General features: G+C 46.5%; 1 protein-coding gene across 7 annotated transcripts in view; it reads right to left on the reverse strand.

Moving 5' to 3' along the window:
• LOC147375312 (BEN domain-containing protein 5) overlaps window positions 1–20,666 on the reverse strand; it is a 1,469,512-nt gene that overhangs the window by 17,261 nt on the left and 1,431,585 nt on the right. For all 7 annotated transcript variants that reach the window (XM_086387400.1, XM_086387368.1, XM_086387358.1 and 4 more), the window contains one exon: window positions 1,572–1,668. In XM_086387400.1, coding sequence (XP_086243526.1) covers window positions 1,572–1,668 — 97 coding nt within the window. The remainder of the gene's footprint in view (window positions 1–1,571; window positions 1,669–20,666) is intronic.

Here is a 20,666-nt window from a genome sequence, read left to right on the forward strand (position 1 = left end):
AGGCACTGTGGGAGAACAGAGAAGAAAAGACATGCTTCTTCTAAAGGCTAATCCACCAGGATGGGGGTGAACAACTGAGCTAGAGTACATTGTGGTGTAGACTCCTCGTGGAGCTGGGGCTCAGAGAGGAGGGACTCCCAACTGGATGGGATGTGGGTTCTGAGACATCAGCCAGCCCATCTAGATAAATCCAGGGACTTGCCCTAGGCTGTGATGAGCTGTCTGGAAATCTGGGCCTGTAGCACAGAAGCCCCAGGAGATGGAAACATTCATTGAGCACCTCCTGGCTGCCGGGCACCGGACCATGCTTGTATCTAATCTTTAAAACCACCCTTAGAGGTTGCTGTTATTACCCTCACTTTAGGAAGGCAGAAAGAGGTTTTACAAAGCCAAGAAATCTGTCTCACATCTCACGAGCTTGAGACAGAATTTGAACCTACACTGAGAGTGAGAAAGGCTTCCTGCTGGAGGTAGAGCTTAGCTGGACCTCAGTCCAGATTTGGAATAATAAACACCTAGGATCAAATCCTGCCTCTACAAAATGTCTTTGACCTCAGGCAATTTTCTTTACCTTTCTGAGCTTCCTTTTCCTCATTTGTAATATGAGGAAGAAATTATCTATGAGGAATGAATAAGACCATGTACAAAAAGTACTTGGCTTAGAAAAGAACAGTGATTAACATTGTTTTTGTTAATAACAGATTAGGGAGGAAGGTGCATCAGTACAAAGGCCCTGAGACAGCAAAGCATTTGGCCAAGGTCATGGGCAAGGTCAGTGGGAAGATTTGGTCTGGCAGGAACCTTTTAAGTTGATACCATTAAGTCCTTCAAGGAGGTTGGATCACTAGGCAAGTAGGAGATGAGTTCAAGGCATAGGGTAAGGCTGGCACATCCCAGATACCACTGGGTGTCCCTGCCCAAGTGCTCACTGGGCTCATAGCCAGCAGGCATGGGAATGTCCAGCGCTTAGGAAGGACACTCATCACCTGACCTTCTCTCTTCACCAGCCCAAAAAGCTGACCACAGCAGAGGACCTGAGGGGAAGCTTCTCGGGAGTGTGTCCTCTAAGCACTGAGCCTTTGCGTCTTGACAGCAGGGGACTATCATATGTACAGGGTACATACATGCCTGGCACTGTGCAGGGTTCTCTAACATCTCTTAATAGTCTTATAAGTGAGAATCACTGTCCCCACTTTACAGATGAAGAAATTGAAGAATCAGAGGTCTTATGAGCCCCAGTGACACAGGAATCCTAGAGGTTGAGCTGTCAGATGGAGTAGCACATGGATATACCCAGACCAGCTTGGAATAGTGGCTGGACTCAGCCTCCCAGCAACTCCCAGTCCTGTGGGTTCCCATGTTAGATCCAGAAATGTGACCACCACCTCACTGTCTCACCCCATAATGATACCCACAGGAAACTGTGCTGTGAAGCTCTTCGGACCCTGCAGTCTCAGTGGCAGGGCTGGGATCATCTTTCCCATGCTACCCAGGGCCAGACAGAGGCTAAAGGAAGCTTCCCCTGAACAACAAGTCAGTTAAGCAGGACACAAGCTCTGCTCAGCACTTACCGCAGCCTCGGCATGGGGATCGCCACTTTCTCGACCATGGGGTTCAGCCGGTAATAATCCAAAAATGTTCTCGCCACATTCCGCCCCAGCTTCATATCTGGAAGGGGTGGGGGGTGTTAAGGAGCAACTCTGAACTAGTAGGAAAAATGACAACAGTAACAAAACAGTGTCAGCTCTCATTCTTCTATGTGCTGCATGTACTGTCTTTTTGATTTTCACAAATCCTTAAATATCAGATACTATTATTTTCCTTCTTTTCCAGGTGAGAAAATTGAGGTGCGGAGAAGTTCAATAATGTGCTCAAGGTCATACAGCCTGGAAGGAGTCTTACTCTGAAGCCTGTGTTCAGAGATTTTAGAACCTACTGCATCCTTTTGGGAATCACTGGGCTTCCATGGTCTGCAAATCAGGTGGCTCAGGGGGAGGCAGATAAGCAAGACCCAAGGGCAAGAGACCTTTTGTTATATAGAGACCAGGGCCTGCTTGACCTTCAGGGACTAGGCATCTACCTTGGTAACCTTGTGGGCAATGATAAAACTTTCTCACCCTAAATAGTATCCCTGGTCTGCCTTGAAGCCTACCAGTAATTAATCCTTAGGGTAAGCACTTGTATCCTGTTAAATACAAACTCCCCAGGGAAGGGGAAAGGGTCAGTTCCATATTGACCAGTAACACTTTAGTATAAATTAGCACAACAGTCATCTATTCAACAACATGGAACATAGGCTCTGTGCACTATAGTTCGTATCTCTGGATGAGCTATTTCCTCCGCCTCACTTTTCTACAGCTAATTTGTAACCATCGGCTTTCCAATTAGGTGATGTCTCTTTAGTAAGGCACAATGCTCTTCTCTCAGGTCTCTGACTGGTGCTCTTTCCCTCTGCTCCTGTGGCTTCTGAACTGACTTCATACAAAGCACTTATCTTTTATCTCATGTCCCCCAGCTCTGAACATCCAGACCATCACCAACTCTTACCCAGGGGAACTTCTTTGTCTTCAGTTGGTCCAGCCTGGACCACCTGGCCTGGTCCAGCCAGTTGGTCCAGGCCTTACAGGGCCAACACACCTTCTCAGCCTCCAGACACCTCCATTTAGTCATCCCCTGCTGTCTTCCTAGAAAAGGCCAGCATCATCTTTTCCTTGAATCGCTGTCATCCTGTCCTAATGGCCTCCCAGCCATGAGGCTGCCTGCTTCTGCTCCATTTTCTATAAAGTTGCCGGTGGGGTGGGGTGAAAGGGTGGCTGTTCTAAAGCAGAGATCTGCCCACGTCATCCAACTGAGAGAAACCCTTCAGTGGCACCCAGTTGCTTTTAAAATTCAAATTTGGAACTTGATTTACTGGGTCCTTTGTAATTGGGTCTCAGTTTTATGCTTGCTGCCTCCTGCCTTCCACCCCTCAGCCTTTACATTCCAGTGATACTGAGCTTCTTTCACCTCCAGGCCTTTGTCCATTCCACTCCATCTTCCCAGACCACTCTCCCCTTTGCCCACAGGCCTGACAGGGCCAACACACCTTCTCAGCCTCCAGACACCTCCATTTAGTCGTCACTTCACTGGGACCATCTCGGCCACTACTCCATCCGGGGTCATGGAGCGGGCCAGCATATGTGAAACAGTCAAGCAAATTCTCACCCCTCACTTCAGGGTGTCTCCAGGCTGGGTTCGGACACAGCCCTGGACATGAACACCATGAACACCAGCCTTTATGGAGCACTTGCTATGTGCCTGGTACTGCACTGACCCTTTACTAGCACGTCATTTTAAACAACCCAGAGAGGAAGGCATTCCTACCTCCCTTTTGCTTTTGGAAGTTAAGAAACCTGTCCAAAGCTAAAAAACTGCCAATTGTAGACTTGAGACTCCAATCTGGGACTTTCTGATTCCAGAGCCGTGAACTTCCCTCCACTCTGGGCTGTTGCCCAGCTGGAAGGCACCTTTTCTGTCAAGGGCTGAGGCTCCCAGGCCAGTGCCTGATGGGAGAAGGGAAAACACTAGATGAGTTGTTTACAACAGTGAGATCTGCGGCTGCCACCTGCTTTCTTCCTCTGCTTGTGACCGCTCTTCTCTGTCCCCTTCGTTAAAAAGTTCACAACTTGAAAAGCCCTGGTGTTGGGCATAGGCTTTCTGACCAGCAGACCCCAGAGGCAGTCTCACTGCCAGGGCCTGCAGCAGTTCAGTCAGGCTCTAGTTGGCTTGAGGAAACTGAATCACCACTATGTGCATCGACAGTAAGAGCTACAGGAGCGCAGAGGAAGCGAGAGGTCCCCGTGGACCAGGCTGAAAGGCTGTAGCAGAAGTTTTGGAATCGAAAATTCCAAATTTGAATTTGAATTTGCATCTAATTCGAATCCTGGCTTGGCCACATGCTGTGTGTGGCAGATGGCACTTCCCAAAGATGTCTGCACAATGCCTCCCATCTCACCTGCCATCCTGTGGTGTGATCTTGACATTCCTTCCACTGGGAGGTGGAGTCTGTATCCTCTCTCTTTGAGCCCTGGTGGGCTTATAACTTACTTGCTACCTAAGGACTGGCAGGAGTGACACTGTGGGACTTCTGAGAGGTCAGAAAAGCAGGTGTAACTCTCACTTTGCCTGCTGTAATGCCCCAGCTGGGGTTCTGAGCCTCCAGCAAGCAGTCTGACTGCCCTGAGGCCATCCTGCTCTGAGGAATCCCAAAACCAGCTCACAGAGGGTCTGCAGGCAGAGGCCCTGAGACTTTGGGGAAAGGCTACGTCAGAGAAAGACTCCTGGCCAGCCCACAGCCCCTCCAGCACTCTCCTGCTCCAGCTCCAGTTAGTATCTCATGGCTACTGCATCAAAGATGCCAAGCCAGACCCACTCAGCCTAACCCTTCCTAAATTTCTTACCCACAGAAAACAAGAGAGAATAACTATGGTTTTAAACATTAACTTTGGGGAAATTCGTTATGTAGCAGAAGGGAGCAAGAACACCGTGTGACCTTGCAGAAGTTCTCCCATCTCCCTGAACCTTCTTTTCTCACCTGTAAAACATGAATAACAATGCCTGCCTTGCAGGGTTGTGGTGGTGAGATAAGCAACCAGCCCATGGATGCTGACTAAGTAACTAAGTAAGTGCATGAATGTGGCCAGAGGGAAGCCTGAACCCTTCCTCCAGACCTGCAGTGACAGCCAGACTCACTCAGCCCCGGAGCAACCCTAGGAGATCTCCCTGTAGGTCAATTCTCCTGAGCTCTACAAGACAGAGGAGTTGGGCTGTTGCAGTCAAATGCCCCACTGTGAGCTGCTGATCATTTCAGACAAGCTCTGTTTAAAAGACAGTGTTTTAAAGGTGGGAATTGTCTGAGACAACCCTTTTTCTTTCCAACAATATTACATATTCCCTAAGCCCTGAGAGCCTCGCTCCAGTTATTTACTGCACTGGCCCTGCTGGAGCCAAGAAATGGGACGTGGGTGGGAGGAGGGAAGAGATTGATTGAACATTTTCAATTAAAACAGGCTGTCTTTGAACAAAGATTTAAGATCCAGGCAAGGAGAAAGCAATAACTCTCTTGGCTGGAACCTTCTCCAATCTATTGCAGAATTAAGAGAGAAAAAAAATTGGGGTGAAAACTCCCAACTCTTCACTGCCAACAAAAGCCTCAGAATGGCCTATAAGTTCAAAATGTCATGCTCCTCAGATTCTTCTATCGCTCCTGATGGGTTTCTAGCCAAGGGCAGGAGCAGATAGCAGGGGGGATCAGGACCCTGGAGTCAGAGAAACAGGAGTTGGCTGGACTTGTCCGAAAATCAGACTGACTAGGTGACTTTAAAGGGTGGGTGTCAATAGCTCCAGTACACGGTGGGACCCTTTAACAAATAATGAGGGTTGGCTTATTCACATTCATTTGTTTATTCATTCATTCTAATTTGGGGGTTCTTCCCAGGTATGTACTGCCATGAAAAAGGGCTGAGACTAGGTTAGATAAAGAGGAATTAGATGCAGTCTAGGAGAAGGCAATGGCACCCCACTCCAGTACTCTTGCCTGGAAAATCTCATGGACGGAGGAGCCTGGTAGGCTGTAGTCCATGGGGTTTCGAAGAGTTGGACACGACTGAGCGACTTCACTTTCACTTTTCATTTTCCTGCATTGGAGAAGGAAATGGCAACCCACTCCAGTGTTGTTGCCTGGAGAATCCCAGGGATGGGGGAGCCTGGTGGGCTGCCGTCTATGGGGTCGCACAGAGTCGGACACGACTGAAGTGACTTAGCAGTAGCAGAAGAGGCAAAGACTATGATGCTGGGAAAGATTGAGGGCAAGAGGAGAAGTGGGTGGAAGAGGATGAGATGGCTGGATGATATCACTGATTCAGTGGACATGAGTCTGAACAAACTCCAGGAGATAGTGAAGGACAGGGAAGCCTGGCATGCTGCAGTTCATGGGGTGGCAAAGAGTCGGACATGGCTTAGTGACTGAGCAACAGCAAGAAGACGATACTAACATATCCCAAATAGCTGCATTAATGAACAGGCTGTTGCATTGTCACCTTCACAAAAGCAACTACCACTTTTTCCTGGCACACCCTGCGCACCGTGCAGTGTGGTTATTTACTATTGACAGTCCCCATCACATCCCTGCGAGGCCAAAGCATAATTTGACACATATTTTACAGGAAACTGAAGAAAGGAGAGTCTGCATAATTGACCCAGAGTCTCGTGGCTAGAAAGTGATAGAAGTGGCATATGAACCTGAGTGTCTTTTTAACACCATGCATGTTTTCTCCTTTCATGAGTGTGGTCATAAATTCAAACACAAATTCTGCAGGCATATGGCAGATTTAGTTCCAAGTGGAGGAATTGTGCAAGTCTTCAAGGAAGTGGACTATAACAAAGATTTGAAGGACAAAGACAAATCTGAAATGGGGAGGAAGAGATAAATGAGCATCAGTACAAGTGGGGAGTGTGGCTGTGGTCCATGATTCTGTGCCAGAACTAAGACAGAGAAGGGTCCGCAGGCCCTTAGTGTAGAGGGGAGGTAGGCTGGTGACAGATTAGTGAAGGCTCTGAAGGTAAAATTATGGAATTTAAACTTCTATTGGTAATAAAAACCAGAGTGTATCTATCATTGTATCCATCATCTGTTCACTCAATCTATGCTTGTTGATCACCTACTATATTCAACTTCTCTAGAAGGCATGGGATATACTTTGCTTAAAAACAAACAAAAAACAACCAACCAAGATGACAATTCTTAAATCTATAAGCAGAAACAGTAACAAAAGAATAAAAAAAATCCTAAATAAATACATAGTTGTGATTTTAATAGTGCTAGGAAGAAAATGCAGAGTCTATAACTGAGGCCAATGTGGGTGCTGCCTTAGAGAGGAGGTGTGGGCAGGCTTCTGCAAACTGAGAGTGGGCAGTGGGTAAGCGTCTATGAAGGAGGAACGGTGGGTGGGAGAGAGGGGCTGAAAGAGGGCTGTGGAGAGGCAGGCAGGGGTTAGATACTGTGGCGCCTTATTCTGGGTCACCTGAAGGAATCTGGATTTTCTAAGTGAATGGGAAGAGTCTAAGTGAATGAAGAATTTTAGGCAGGAAAATGAGATGATCCGATTTATAATTTTAAAAGGTCATTGTTTTGCTAAAAAATAAGAAAGCAAGGGTGGGAGCAAGCACTTTAGCCAGGTGACTACTGTGATGGACCAAGGGAAAGAGGGGACCCTGGAACAGGACAAAGACAGTAGAGATGGAAGATACGTCCTTGGGGGAAGAACTAGCAGGACCTGCTGACAGATTGGACGTGGAGCCTGAAAGAGAAGATGGAATGAAGGGTGGTAGCTGGGTAGATGGTGATGCTGGGCTCTGGAATGTGAAAGACTGAGGGAAGAAAAAGACTCAGGGCAGAGGTTAGAAGTTCAACCTGACTTCAAGATACTTATGAGACATTGGGAACCCTGATTCTGAGTCAGCAATACGAAAAGGTCAGATAATGGAAGTGGTTTCTGAACCATCAGCTCTTTAGGACTACTCACGCCTAATGCTTACAGCCTGAGTGGTCTGTCCCCTGCTGCTCACTCTCCACCCTCTCACCCCTGGCTCTCAGAAGGCGTCCAAGGTCCCTGGGAGAATGGCAGTGACTGAAGGACCCTTTGTCCTCATGTCTCAGGGGCTTGGATCTGGAGCACTGAATGAGCCCCTAAATGGGAATCAAGAGACCAATCTGGTTTCAACCAGTAACTTGTCATGGGATCGTAGCCATTTCCTTTCTCTAGGCTTTACTTTGCTGTGGGTAACATGTATGCTGTCTCAAGTTCTTTCCAGGGTTAAGAAAATATATTCAAGCAATTCTCAACACCATAAGCTTTTGAAAAACCCTGTCCTCATTCTTTCACTCAACAAATATTTATCGAGAAGCTACCTACTCTGTGCCAAGTGAGTTTTAGGTGCTTGGCACAGCAAACAAAATTGATCAAGATCCACGTCTTCATCAGACTTACACTCTAGGTACTGGGGACAAACTGTGAATCTAGTACATTCGTACGTTATCCAGATGCCAGAGAGTGGTGAGTGCCATGAAGTGAAGATAAGCAAAGGGCAAGGGGATGCTGGGAGAAAGGCGGCAGATCATGGCAGAAAGCAGAGTGGGCAGAGAAGCCCTCTTTGGTGAAGTGGGGCTTCAGTGGGCTTGGAGGGGTTGGGGGAGCTGGACAGCATGGGGAATGAGTGACCTTCCTTGTCTGAACAGGACCTCTGACCAGTCACTTCCTAACTGGGCTCCTGCTAAGTCCAGCCCAATCCCACCACTGGGGATAACAGTCAACCTTGGGCATGGGTTCTCCCTGGTAGGATTCAGGAACATCTCCTTCTTGTCATGTGGCAGTTTCCTGGCTGATTAAAGGTCCTCCCACCTCCCAAGGCAAAGCCAGAGGGGACGCCTCTCACATCCTCCCACCTGACCTGTGACCTCCCTTTCCTGGCCTGCTCCTTCCCAGACCCTCATCTCTGAAGTTGGCTCCATACTCCTCTCTCCCTGAAGCACGTCCAGAACCACCAGCGAGCACTTGTAGCCTCCCTGCCCTGTTCTGCAGGGAGCTAAGGAGCAGCCCCACTCAACAAATAACATATTTTGCTTCTTCTCTCCCCACAGTTGTGTACTGCAGGGAGATCTGATTGCTATCCCCATTTTGCAGATGAAAAATCAGAAGGAACATGTCCATTGAGGCTCATGAGATACTCGCACAAAGAGGACTGAAGCTCATTCATTCACTTCTTCATTCATTTACCCAGATATTCATTAAATGCCTTCTATGTGCCAGACACAATTCTAGAACCTATATTACAACGACAAGAAAAACAGATACAGTCCCTGTCCTCATGAAGGTCTTTTTTTGCCATCATCCAGCCTCCAAATATGAAAATGGAACTCCTACCTGCTTCCTGCTGGGAAGCCCCCACCTAGAATTCTTTCTCTGGTCATACTCCCACCCACGCCAGCAACAGATGATCGTCATTAAGGGGACTGATTAATTCTGCAGAGGAGCAGGCCAAGGAAAAGTGATCCCTCTTTGGTAAGGCTGACAGCACTGCTGGAACGTTAAGAGGCAACTGTCCAGGAGCCTCTAGGTAAAGCCAGAAGAACAACGTGATATGAAGGATCTTTGGTGTCTGCCTCCCTCACCCATCCTCCCACAGCGTCGGACAGGTGCACGGCTAAACAGATGAGTCTGTCTCTCAAGTGCAGTGTGAAGGCTGCAGATGTAATTGCAGAGTCCACTCCAATCACAGCCAACTCCTAAGGCACTTCCTGAGGTAAGGAGGCCGGCAGAAAAGACAAGGGAGACGCAGCGGGGTGGGGGGGTGGGTGGCGGGAGGAAGAGACAAAGATGCAGGAAGGTACAGAGACAAATGGGTCAGGGTGGAGCAGAAAGATAAGTGAGGAGAGAAAGCTCATCAGGGGGGCTGAGAGAAAGTCAAACTTGAAAACGAGAGAAAGGACAGAGGGGCAGAGAGAGAGAGAAATGTAGGAAGTAGATAACAGAGTGAATCAGAGAGACAGAGAGAGAGAGAGAGATGCAACTGTAGACAGGGAGGGTGAGAGAGGGAGGGAACGGGAGAAAGGCAAAGGGTGAGATAGAAAGAGACAAAAGGAGAAAAGCAAGTATAAGAGGTGAAGATGGTAAGTGAGATGCAGCAAGACTGAAAAGTAGAGGCAGGAACAGAGAAAGAAAGGCAGAGAAGGACAGAGAGAAGGAAGGGAAAGACTGATGGACGGGAAGGAAGACCTCCTCTTTGGTAAGTGAGGTGCAGCTCAGAAGGGTAGGGTATATTCTGAGAGGCTCACTTCAGAGAAGAGGGTACAGGTATACACGGTGGAGAGGTGTCCAGGTCACGAAACAACGCTGGATGTTGGGAATAGCTGTGAGGCTCTATATATGTGTTTCCAATTGCCACTGTAACAAAGCACCACACACTTAGGGGCTTAAAACAAAAGAAACTCAGTGTCTCACAGTTTGGAGGCCAGGAGACTGAAATCCATTTCAATGGGCCACACTCCCTCTTGAGGCTCTAGGGGAGAAATGGTTCTGGCCTCTCCTGGTGGTGGCTGCCGGCATTCCTTAGCTTGTGACCACATCATTCCAGTCTCTATGATCACATCTCCCTCTGCCTTCCTCTTAAAAGGATATATGTGATTGCATATAGGGCCCACCCAGATAACCCAGGACCATCTCCCACCCCAAGATCCTTAACAATGACATCTGCAGAGATCCTGTTTCTACATAAGGTAACATTTATATCTCTAGGTTCCAGGGTTTGGTATCTGGACCATTTGGGTTGGGGGTGGGGGGTGGATTTGCATGCTCCCTGGGTTCATCTGATTGGCAAGAGCTGAGGATGAAGACTCTGTCAGTGTCAGAAGTGGAACCCTGGCTCTGTGTGGGGCGCTCAACCCAACCATGTGACACTCAGCATCACTCAAAGTTGCCCAGCACCTCCCACATAAGCAGCAAGTGGATTTGTAGGATTTGGACCCAGGTAAGCCTAAGTCCAGGATCCTTTTTATCTGCATTGTTTGCGACCTCTCAAGGGCAGGGAATACTCGCACTGGACCGTGTGCTGCTTAGTTGACTTCTTAAAGTCAACTGTAAACCTGCCACCACTATCCCTTTAATTCAGATCCTTATTTCTTATCTGAACAATTGCTTCAGCCTCCTAGTCGGTCTTCTTGCCTTCAGTTTCTCCCCATTTTCATTGAGAGTGACATTCTCACAGTTGTAACCTCATCACTACCTGACTTACAACCCTAAGCTGATTCCTGTACAAGACCTAAACCCTGAAATCTGGCATTCCTGGCTTTCCATAAATTGGCCTAAGCCTTGTCTCTTGACACTGTGTCCTGTGATACCATTAAATGTGGGTTTTAGGATCTGAAAGCATTGGTTTTAATCTTGGCTGCTTGGGCAAGTTACTTACCTTCTCTGAGCATCAGTTTTCTCATCTCTGAAATGACCTACCTCACAGTACAATTGTGCTGATTAGAAATTATATACCCAAAGCACTCAGCACAAGGCTGCCATGTAGCAGCTTTAAAAATGATCATTATTTATAGGCCTGTCATTGCCAACAAAGCATGAGCTCTTTAAGGACAAGGGTGTGTCAGGTTCAAATTTGTTTCCAGAGCCATTTTACACATGTTAGGCCGATTAACAGAGGCAGGGAGAAGACAAACAAACAAAAAAGACAAGATTAAAGAAGGAGAAAAAGAAGGACAGAGAGACAGAGGGACAGAGAGATGAAAAAAGTATTTTAAAAATTCTATGTTCAGGGGCTTTCCTGGTGGTCCAGTGATTAACACTCTCAATGCAGGGGCCCAGATTTGATCCCTGGTTGGGGAACTAGATCCCACATGCCTCAACTAAGAGTTTGCACACTGCAGAATAGAATTAGAAAATATTTGTAAAGCAAAACTGATATGACATGAGGGTTGAATGTAGGGTGCTTGCGGAGGAGGCTGGACTAGGAAAGGTGTCAAAGCTAGCTCACCAGATTCATGTCTCGAAGAACAGGGTAGAGGTGTCCCTGTTACTCCTGGACAAGTTGTCTGAATGTGACCCCTAGAAGCCAGGAGCTCTGTGCTCCCCAGGGTAGCTTTCTTGGCACCCTTCTGACCTAATTTAATTTTGCTGCACAGTTGTGCTAGGCGACTTCCCTGATTCCTAAAATGAGGCTCCATTGGAATGTCTGGTTTCTGTCGTTTCCTGGTATCTACTGCTCTGTGGGGGGATGTCTTGGTTTCATGTCAGGCAAAGCTGAAGGTTTCTGACTCACAAGATGGGGAACAAGCTGGGCTTAAACGTCCCATGAGACCAACACATTTATCCAATCTTTGGGAGAGAATGTATTTTCTTTGGAACTTTTCTGCTCTCACTCTCCCACACCTCCATTGGGCCAGCTGGCCTGTTGGTCTGCCTGGCTGCCTCCCTCCCTCTGACAAATGTTAAGCAGGATCTGCTCAGTGTCAGGCTATCAAACATGCCTGTTACACATCTCATTCAGTCCTGCTCTGTTTTAGTAACAATAAAACAACAAGTCATGCTCTATCCCATGTTCTCATCTCTCCATCGGGCAAGAGGATTTCTTAGACCAGTCATGTGCCACTTCACACTCCATGCACGGCAGACCTCCTGCCTCACTGGCTCCAGGTAACTCCTACCAATTGTTTAGCCCTCAGCTCAACTGCCACTTCCTCCAGAAAGCCTCCCTTGACCTCCTGGCCATGCCAATGCCACGGTCACACACCCTCCTGGACCTGCTGGCACTCCTTCATGGTCAACTCACATTGGCAACTCTACCTGTGTCTACGATACTGTCTCCTCTGCAGACCATTATTAAGTTCTGTGGGGATAGAGTTGCCCCTTTCCTGGCCAGCAGAGCACTGACTTCCTCTGGCCACAGTGATCGGTCAGTCATGGCATAAGCCCAGTGAGACTCAGTTCTGGGGCTTGTGAGAGAGAGAATCACCTTTAATGCAGAGAGGGTGGGCTAGGCACCAGGAGATGACATTTTGCTTCCAGAGGGAAGAGAGCCTGTAAGAGAATGGAGCCAGTGTTCAGGTGGCAGCTTGACACCAAGATGACCTTGCTTGAGTCTCTTGATCCAGGCACTCCTAAGACCAGTGTTCCTTCAGATCTTAAAATTTTCTAAGCTAAGTAACTCCCCTTTTTACTTAAGTCAGTTTGAGTTGGGTTTTTTGTCACTTGCAACGAAAGGAGTTCTGCTACTACAGGACCTTGGAGTTTACCTCATCAAATGTCTTAAACTTACAGAGGCAGAAGAGACAAAGTCACATAGACTTTTTTATACACAATCAATTTTCCAAATAAATGTATTTCCTCACTTGCTTTTATCTGTTTCCTGCTGACCAGAACAGGGGCATGTTGTCCTCCAACCCAGATAGGGTCATAGAACATTGATCTTGGTCAAAGCATGCCTAATCTTTCTCCACCAGAGAAAATTTCTTAATCCAACTCCTCAGGAACCAGTTTTATTTTCCATTACAATGTTTTTATTCTCCAGGTAGAATTGCTGATGACCGTCCTTTCTCTTCTACACAGAGTAATCAGCAGCAATTAATTCTAATAACAAGGAGACAGCGAGAATGAACAGAGCATTAATTAGATGGAAGTAATCAGTCTCCCTTGTCCACAGTTGTTACCCGTCTGCAGGAAAATATGAGCAAGCACATGTGTGCATGCACAAGCACACACTTGTGTACACAAACATACGCACAAACACACACATGCACTTCTCCCAACCCCCAATCAACCAAGGCTCAAGGAGAGGGTACAGAATGAGCATGCTGTCTGATCAGCATGGAGCTGTATAAAAAAGAAAGTCAAGGGCTCTGGAGTCACAAAGATCCCACTGCTAACCAGTTGCTTAAACTTGGCCTCCTCATTTGTAAAATGGGGATACACAGACCTACTTCAAAGTGGTTTAGAAGATTAAATAAGAATATTGTACGCAAAGCACTTTTCACTGGTGTGTAGCAGGAGCTCAGTCAGTGCTAGTTTCCTTTCCTTCCACATCAAACACCTTTTATGCTGGTGGAGAATAAAGGCCTAATGTGATCTGAAAGTTTAGATCCTTCGAATGCTCTTGATCAGCCAAACCTCTGGATCCTCCCCTTAATCCTGTGCCCCTGTCCTTCCTCAGTCTATACCAATACACACAGAGACACACAGACACCCACACACTCATTGGCCTGCCACTTTCCTTTTTGGGACTATAAATTCTGGGAGAGCAGTTTAGTACCCTCATTGCTCTCACAGTACCTGGCACACAGCTAATGCTGAATGGACACTTGTTAAATAATCATCTATGAAGCCTGTGCCTTTGCTCATGTTTGCACTCTATCTTAGTCTCCTTCCTGGTCATCTTTCAAGGCTTAGCGTGCCCAGCACAGCCATAAGTAAAGAAAAAAAAAAAAAAAAGGCTTAGCGTAGACCCCACCACGTCCTTCACAAAATTTTAGAACCTTGTTCCTGGAAGTACTCCCTTCTCCTCTGAACTCCACTCCTCTTTTATAATACCTATAGCTTTCCACCATATGATGTAAGATATACATGGATGACATAAGATATATATGGGTATCTTTTTTTCCTGTCTTCTTAAGTTCCTTCAATCAATCATTTAACCAACTCCTTGAGTAAATGCTGAGTACCACGGATACAGAGAGACACCCAGTTGTGTCTATGTCTTGAGATGTTTAAATTCAGACTAGTCCTTGAGCACAGCCACCATGTCTGACTCATATTTCTCTTCCCCAGGCCTTAGACCATGGTAGGTGATCCTTAAATATTTGATAATGGCAATGGGTTTTCCAGGACAGTACCTCTGGAATGGAACATCAATGGGTCTTGGGAGGTCATCCAAGGCAAGCGAGCTTCTTGAGGTTGGTCACAGATGTCCCTGAGCTTTCTGAGGGAAAGGATTCTGTATTCTAGAAGAAGATCTGGGGGTGTGGGGTGTGGGTAATTAGCCCTGCCCTTAGATGATGTCACACAGATGCATTCAAATCAAAAAACCATGAATCAGCTGAGGCTTGGTACCCAGGGATGTATGATTTAGTAATAAACCTGCAGAAGCTGTGACCTGAGGAAATGCCCATCTTTTCCACCAGGTTTCACAGTGATATTGTTCAATTCAATTGCTCAGTTGTGTCCAATTATTTGCAATGGCATGGACTGCAGCACGCCAGGCCTCCCTGTCTGTCACAACTCCTGGAGTTTGTTCAAACTCATGTCCATTGAGTTGGTGAGGCCATCCAACCATCTCATCTGTTGTCCCCTTCTCCTCCTGGCTTCAATCTTTCTCAGTGATGTTGTATGAGTCATTCACCCATTTTGGATCCACCTCAATTTTATTCAACCAGAAATTATGAACAACTACTATGTTCCTGGCAGATACAGAGGTCAGTCAGACAGGAGTAGCCCCCTTTGAGAGTTCATAGTCTACCAGACATTATGCAAAGGAACATCATAGAGAGATGATGCAATATCCCTATATTGTGCAGTCCTTTGTTTTCAGAACCTGAAGAAGACTCCTCATTGCGTTCAGGATAAATTTCCAATCTCTATCTGGAAAAACAACCTTTTATAATCTGAAGCCTGCCTACCTGTCCAGCCTCTTCCCCACACCCACCCTGTGCCCTGGCCATGCTTGCTGCTGCTGCTAAGTCGCTTCAGTCGTGTCCGACTCTGTGCGACCCCATGGACTGCAGCCTACCAGGCTTCTCCGTCCATGGGTTTCTCCAGGCAAGAACACTGGAGTGGGTTGCCATTTCCTTCTCCAATGCATGAAAATGGAAAGTGAAAGTGAAGTCGCTCAGTCGTGTCCGACTTTTAGCAACCCCATGGACTGCAGCCTACCAGGCTCCTCCGTCCATGGGATTTTCCAGGCAACAGTACTGGAGTGGGGTGCCATTGCCTTCTCCATACTTTAATGCTAATCATTTCCAAGACTCCATTATTACCCATGTCTTTGTATGAGAGATGCTGTTCCAAAATTCTCTACCTAATTAACTTCTGATGATCCTTCAATATGAATCAAAAGTACCAAAATAGAAGTATGCACAGGAGTATCACATTTGTAAAGTGGAAATAATTCAAAATATTATGGTCTTAAGAAAGCTTCTTTTTTTCCTTTCTCTCTCTCTCTTCCCCACTCTTTCTTTCTTCTTCTGTCAAAAGGGCAGATTAGATTAGATTAGCTCTACCAACACTTTTGAAACTGAAAGTGTTGCTATGGGTATAAAAACCCTTCCATATCCCCCGTTTCTTGCCTTTAGAAAAAGATTTTAGTCTCCTAGGTCTTCCCTGAGTTTCAAAGAGCAGACTCAAGAAGTTACTAATAACACAAGTGAGGTAATGCAGAAACAAAGGTAAAAGAGTCAAGCAAGACAAGTAATATTAGCTTTAGCAATAGTTTGGTGATAAAAGAGTTCTAGTTCTTCCTTAAGGGATATATAACAATCCAATGCACATTGTTGAGTTGTTCTGCAGGAACTAAGACACCCCCCACACTGCCAACCCATGTGGAGGATGCTGACTACATGTTGGACACAAGCACAAAGTCTGGTTGGAACCAGAAGGTTGATGATCGACATTACTGAAACATCACTTTGTTTCCTCACTGCTGACCACTGAAAGTCCATGAGCTGACCATGCAACCTACAACCTTCACCCCCAAATTTGCCTTTAAATACCCTTCTCTGAAACCTGTCAGGGGAGTTTGGGTCTTTTGCTGCATATTCTCCTTGCTTGGTGCCTGCAATAAGCACTGTACTTTCCTTCACCACAACCCAGTGTTATTAGATTGGCTTTGCTCTGCAGCGGGCAAATGGACCCCAGTTTGGTCTGGCAACACTTTTAAGATGCAGTAATCACACATTAATCTTTGTATTGGGTCTTTGGAAGTCATGATCAATCTGGCTGAGCTATGCCTTTCCTTACGGGTTTTGAAAACATCCCCAAAACCAATTAACTAGACTGTAGTCTTGGTTTCCTAGAGAAAATTCCTCTGAATGGCAAATTCCTCCACATTCAAAATCTTTCCCTTCCTAGATCTTGTTCCTGCCCAGGATTACAGATTTCTCCCTTAAAAAATACTCTAAGAGATCACGACGGTGTCTTATTTTAGAGCAGTGAGGGGCTCATGCACGGCTCTGGGCTCTCTGACCCTTGTGGAATGTCTTCCTCTTCTTCCCACTCTTGCTTTGTCTCTTGGTGAATGTTTAATCACCCTTGTACCCCCAGCTCAAAATCGATCCTATCAAGGAAGTCTTCCCAGATCCCTTGAGGCTGAATTAGTTGCTCAGTTGCTCTGTTCTCTGTGTACACACAGAATTCTGTATCTATCTTTTCCTTAGCTTTAAGCACATTGTTTTATAATCTTGGCCAGATTGTGAGGTAGGTTAGGCAGCAGGTACTGGCTACCATTTGTGTTGAGATGAAAATATTGCAAATTAGAGATAATTGTATTTATCAGAACTCTCACTAATATGTGGCTGGAGGGAAATCTGAGACCCAGGGAGGTGAATTTACTTTTGCTTAAATTATCAAGCTAGAAAGTGATTGAACTGAGATTCATAACTGACGACTCCCAAATCAGTGCTCATGTTAGTTATTCACTCAATCACATCTGCTAGCAGCTAACTGTACATGAGGCACTGTCCTAAGCATCGAGATGCAAAACTTCAAGCATGGCTGTCTCATGGCAGGTAATGACAGAGCGGAGGCAACTCCCTTATGTTGGTCTCTGGCCTCCAGATTTGAGGTTCTCCTGTTCCACTGTGGGATTTCACCACTAGGAAGCTCCATGGCCAGCTTCCCAGCCTCGCCCTCTCCCTAGGAGATAGCAAGGCTTCCTCAGAACAACCCTTTCCTCTGCACCGAAATCTTTGGCTGTGCCCTCTGTGGAAAGACAGCCAAGGCTGCTGCCAAGTTCATTAATAATTTTGGCTTTCTGGAGGAAGGAGTTGGATTGCTTTGCTCTTCAAATATCAAAACATCCAATTAACACAGCTAATTAGCATCACTAGCAGCAGTCAAAAGAATGGCAATTTAGATGCGGATTTCAAAGGTTTCCTAGTTGCAGGCCAAGGCAACCCATCTCTTGCTAATGACAAGAGTTCCTTGTTTAGGCAATTCTACAGCAGCCATCAATTAGCTTAGCCACTGGGCAGAGACTGGCCGCATCCCCGAGTCATTTGTCTAATCAGAACTGGGGATAGAGAGTAAGAGACAGAATAGGGTAAGAGAGGGATGGAGGGAGAAGGGATTGAAAGAGAGAGAGAATGAGAACAATAGAGAAACATAGAGAGTGAGAGCTGCAGAGAGAAGTAACACACAAAGAAACTGTCGAAACAGAGAATAAGTGAGAAAGAGGGAAACGTGAAAGGTGACATTCAGATAAACGGACAGCAGTGATATAGGTACAAAGAAAAAGACATCATTTCCTAAATATAGAAAAGATATTATAAAAAAATGTTCGACCACCAGTAGCTTTGGGAAGGTCGCTGTTCATTGGGAAACCTAGTGTTCTGATCTGTAAAATCAGGCTTAGCTGTGAGTTCTGATTAAAATTTGTCAAAGTTCAACCGCTATGGTGAGATCCAAGAGAAGAGAGATGAGGAGACCAAAACCAGGGTTTTCTCTTCCCTTCTCATACTGGATGTTGGTCTTCCCACGTGCCTTGGTTTCTCTCCAGAAAGTCAGGCGCGAGGTCAGTACTTCTCCATTTGTGCACTTTCTCCTGTAAACCCAGTGGGCCCAGCAGCCAGGGCTCCAGTCAGCCAGGAGCACCGCTGTCTTCCCCAAGGAAGGAAATCAATGCATCTCGCATGGTGTCCACCTCAAAAACGGCTTCTGTGTTTGCCTCCGCCCTGGTTCAGGCCTCAGGGTTGTGTCTCAAGGTGACTGCAACTGGTCTCTCCTTGGTGCTGCCCAGTCCCTTCTCATCACGGTTGCCAGAGTGACGTTTCTAAGATGCAGATCTATTCTATTTAATAGATTCTTACTTTCTCTAGATCAAGTCCAAACCCATTAAACATGATATTCAAGGCCCTCCTCTGGGTTCTGTTTCCTGCCATCTTCTCTGCAGCTTTCTCTTCACCCATATCTCCCACTCTCTACCCTACACTCACATTCCAACTACACAAGATGATGTGGGGTCACCTGGGCGATCTGGTAAAGTTCATACATCTTTACCTCTGGGTTCTTCTTCATACAGTCTGGCCCCTGCAATACCTTAATTGATCCCAGCAATTTCTCTGTGGCTTTCTATGTCTATGTTTCTGTTTATACACATCCCCTGCCTATTAGCTTCTTCTTTTTACAGCCTCACCTCTTACCCATCAGGTACACAAGGGTCACAAACTCAAATGTCTTCAGACCCTGGGCTTATAATATAAATATGTGCAATGACAGGTGTGAAACAATAGGGGGCATGTCAAATTGGACAGTGAAAGCCACACTCCAAGACCTTCAAACTTCAACATTAAACCAACCACCGGGCACCAAACATTCTCCTGGCCAAATCTACCATCTGCAGGAAGGAATCAGTGATGGGCCACCAGTTGGTGATGCACCATCTGTAAGTTAGAGCTCAGCTTGCCTACAAAGTCCTCTATGCTCAGACTCTATTTCCATTTCCTTGCACCTGGTTCCCTGGGGCGGGGGCATTTCCACAGCCTCTGCTGTCTCCTCCCCTTTGGGCCCTGCAGGGGTGTTAGCTGTGTGTAAACAGCTGCAAAGAGCACTAACATTTACAGTGACTAGGCCAATCCCATCATGTGTCTGGCCCAGGCAAGATGTTATTAATCAGCATTTTAATGAAGCCTAATTACTGCAGATGATGCCTCCCACCAGGTAAGACAATGGTTACAGATGGGAGCAAACCAGGAAATCACTGCCCTTTCCTGGAGCTGGCCTCACTGCAGCACGAGAGGGTTAACTCTGGGAGGACTGGACAGCTGAAGTGAGGAGAGTGCAGCAGAGGGCTTGCTCCCAGTGAGAAATGACCTTTCTCCCCAGGGCCTCCAGAAACACTGTCTGGACTGTGCGTGGAGCTGATCTTCTAGCTGGGGATTAATTCTTTCAGCAAAGGACCACCATCTCTTCTGAGATCTCCTTCATCTGACACTCTGTCTTTGCAGATATGACTGGGTCTCTTTTTCCAGCATCTACTTGCAAGTCAGGCCTTGGTGAGGCATTAGAGTCAAAAAATGGTCTCTGTTTCCTCAACTCTTTGCTTTTTCTCTCTGTTCCTCCATTCACTCCTCTCTTCTCTCTACAGCACTCAAGCACCAGCGACCCTCACAGTCCCAGCCTCTGTCGCTGATTAGTGAGGGGTTAAGAGTACAAGCTGTGGATCAGATAGTGCTGGTCCAGACTCTGATGCCCACATCTATCCGCTGTGACTTTGGGAAGGTTACTTCATCTTTCTGACCTTCAGTGTCCTCATCAGCCACAGGAGAGCAATAATCTCTGCCCTGTCTTCTTCACGTGGCTGTTTTGAGATTACGGAAAATTCCTAAGGCAGTGCCTGACACCTAGCCAAGTCCTTTCCCTAATTCTGAAACTTCACTGATAAGTCAGTTGGTGGCAGAAATCCTTGGTCCTTGCTGGACATTTTCTTTCTTGATTGGAGAATGAAGCATGGATTTTACAATGCTCCCAAAATCATACCAAGAGGACATTCTCACTGGTCTAGGGTAAAATGACCTGACTCCCCTTCTCTATCTCCTCCTATATACACTACCCACTCCTCCTGTTAAATCACTGATTTCTTCATGCAACTCTGTTACTCAAGAACCTTCTCTGGCTCCCTGTTGCCTATAAGCTAAAACCTCATATTAGTACTAGAGCATCCAAGGCTTTCTTTGATCTGGTCCCAAAGGACTTTTCCAACTTCAGTTCCTAAGCCTCCTTTGAATGAACTCCCCAGTCAAGATAGGCCAATGTCTTAACATGCTTAGTTCTACCTTTATTTAGTTCTCAGCCTTTACTCAGGATAATCTACTCTCCAGAACGCCTTCACTGTTTCACTGCTAGATTGTAAATTCCTTCACTGGATGG

This window comes from Bos grunniens, chromosome 3 (assembly GCF_055505025.1).
Source record: "Bos grunniens cultivar Pamir isolate PY7600 chromosome 3, Bosgru_T2T1.0, whole genome shotgun sequence".
Classification (NCBI taxonomy): Eukaryota; Metazoa; Chordata; class Mammalia; order Artiodactyla; family Bovidae; genus Bos; species Bos grunniens.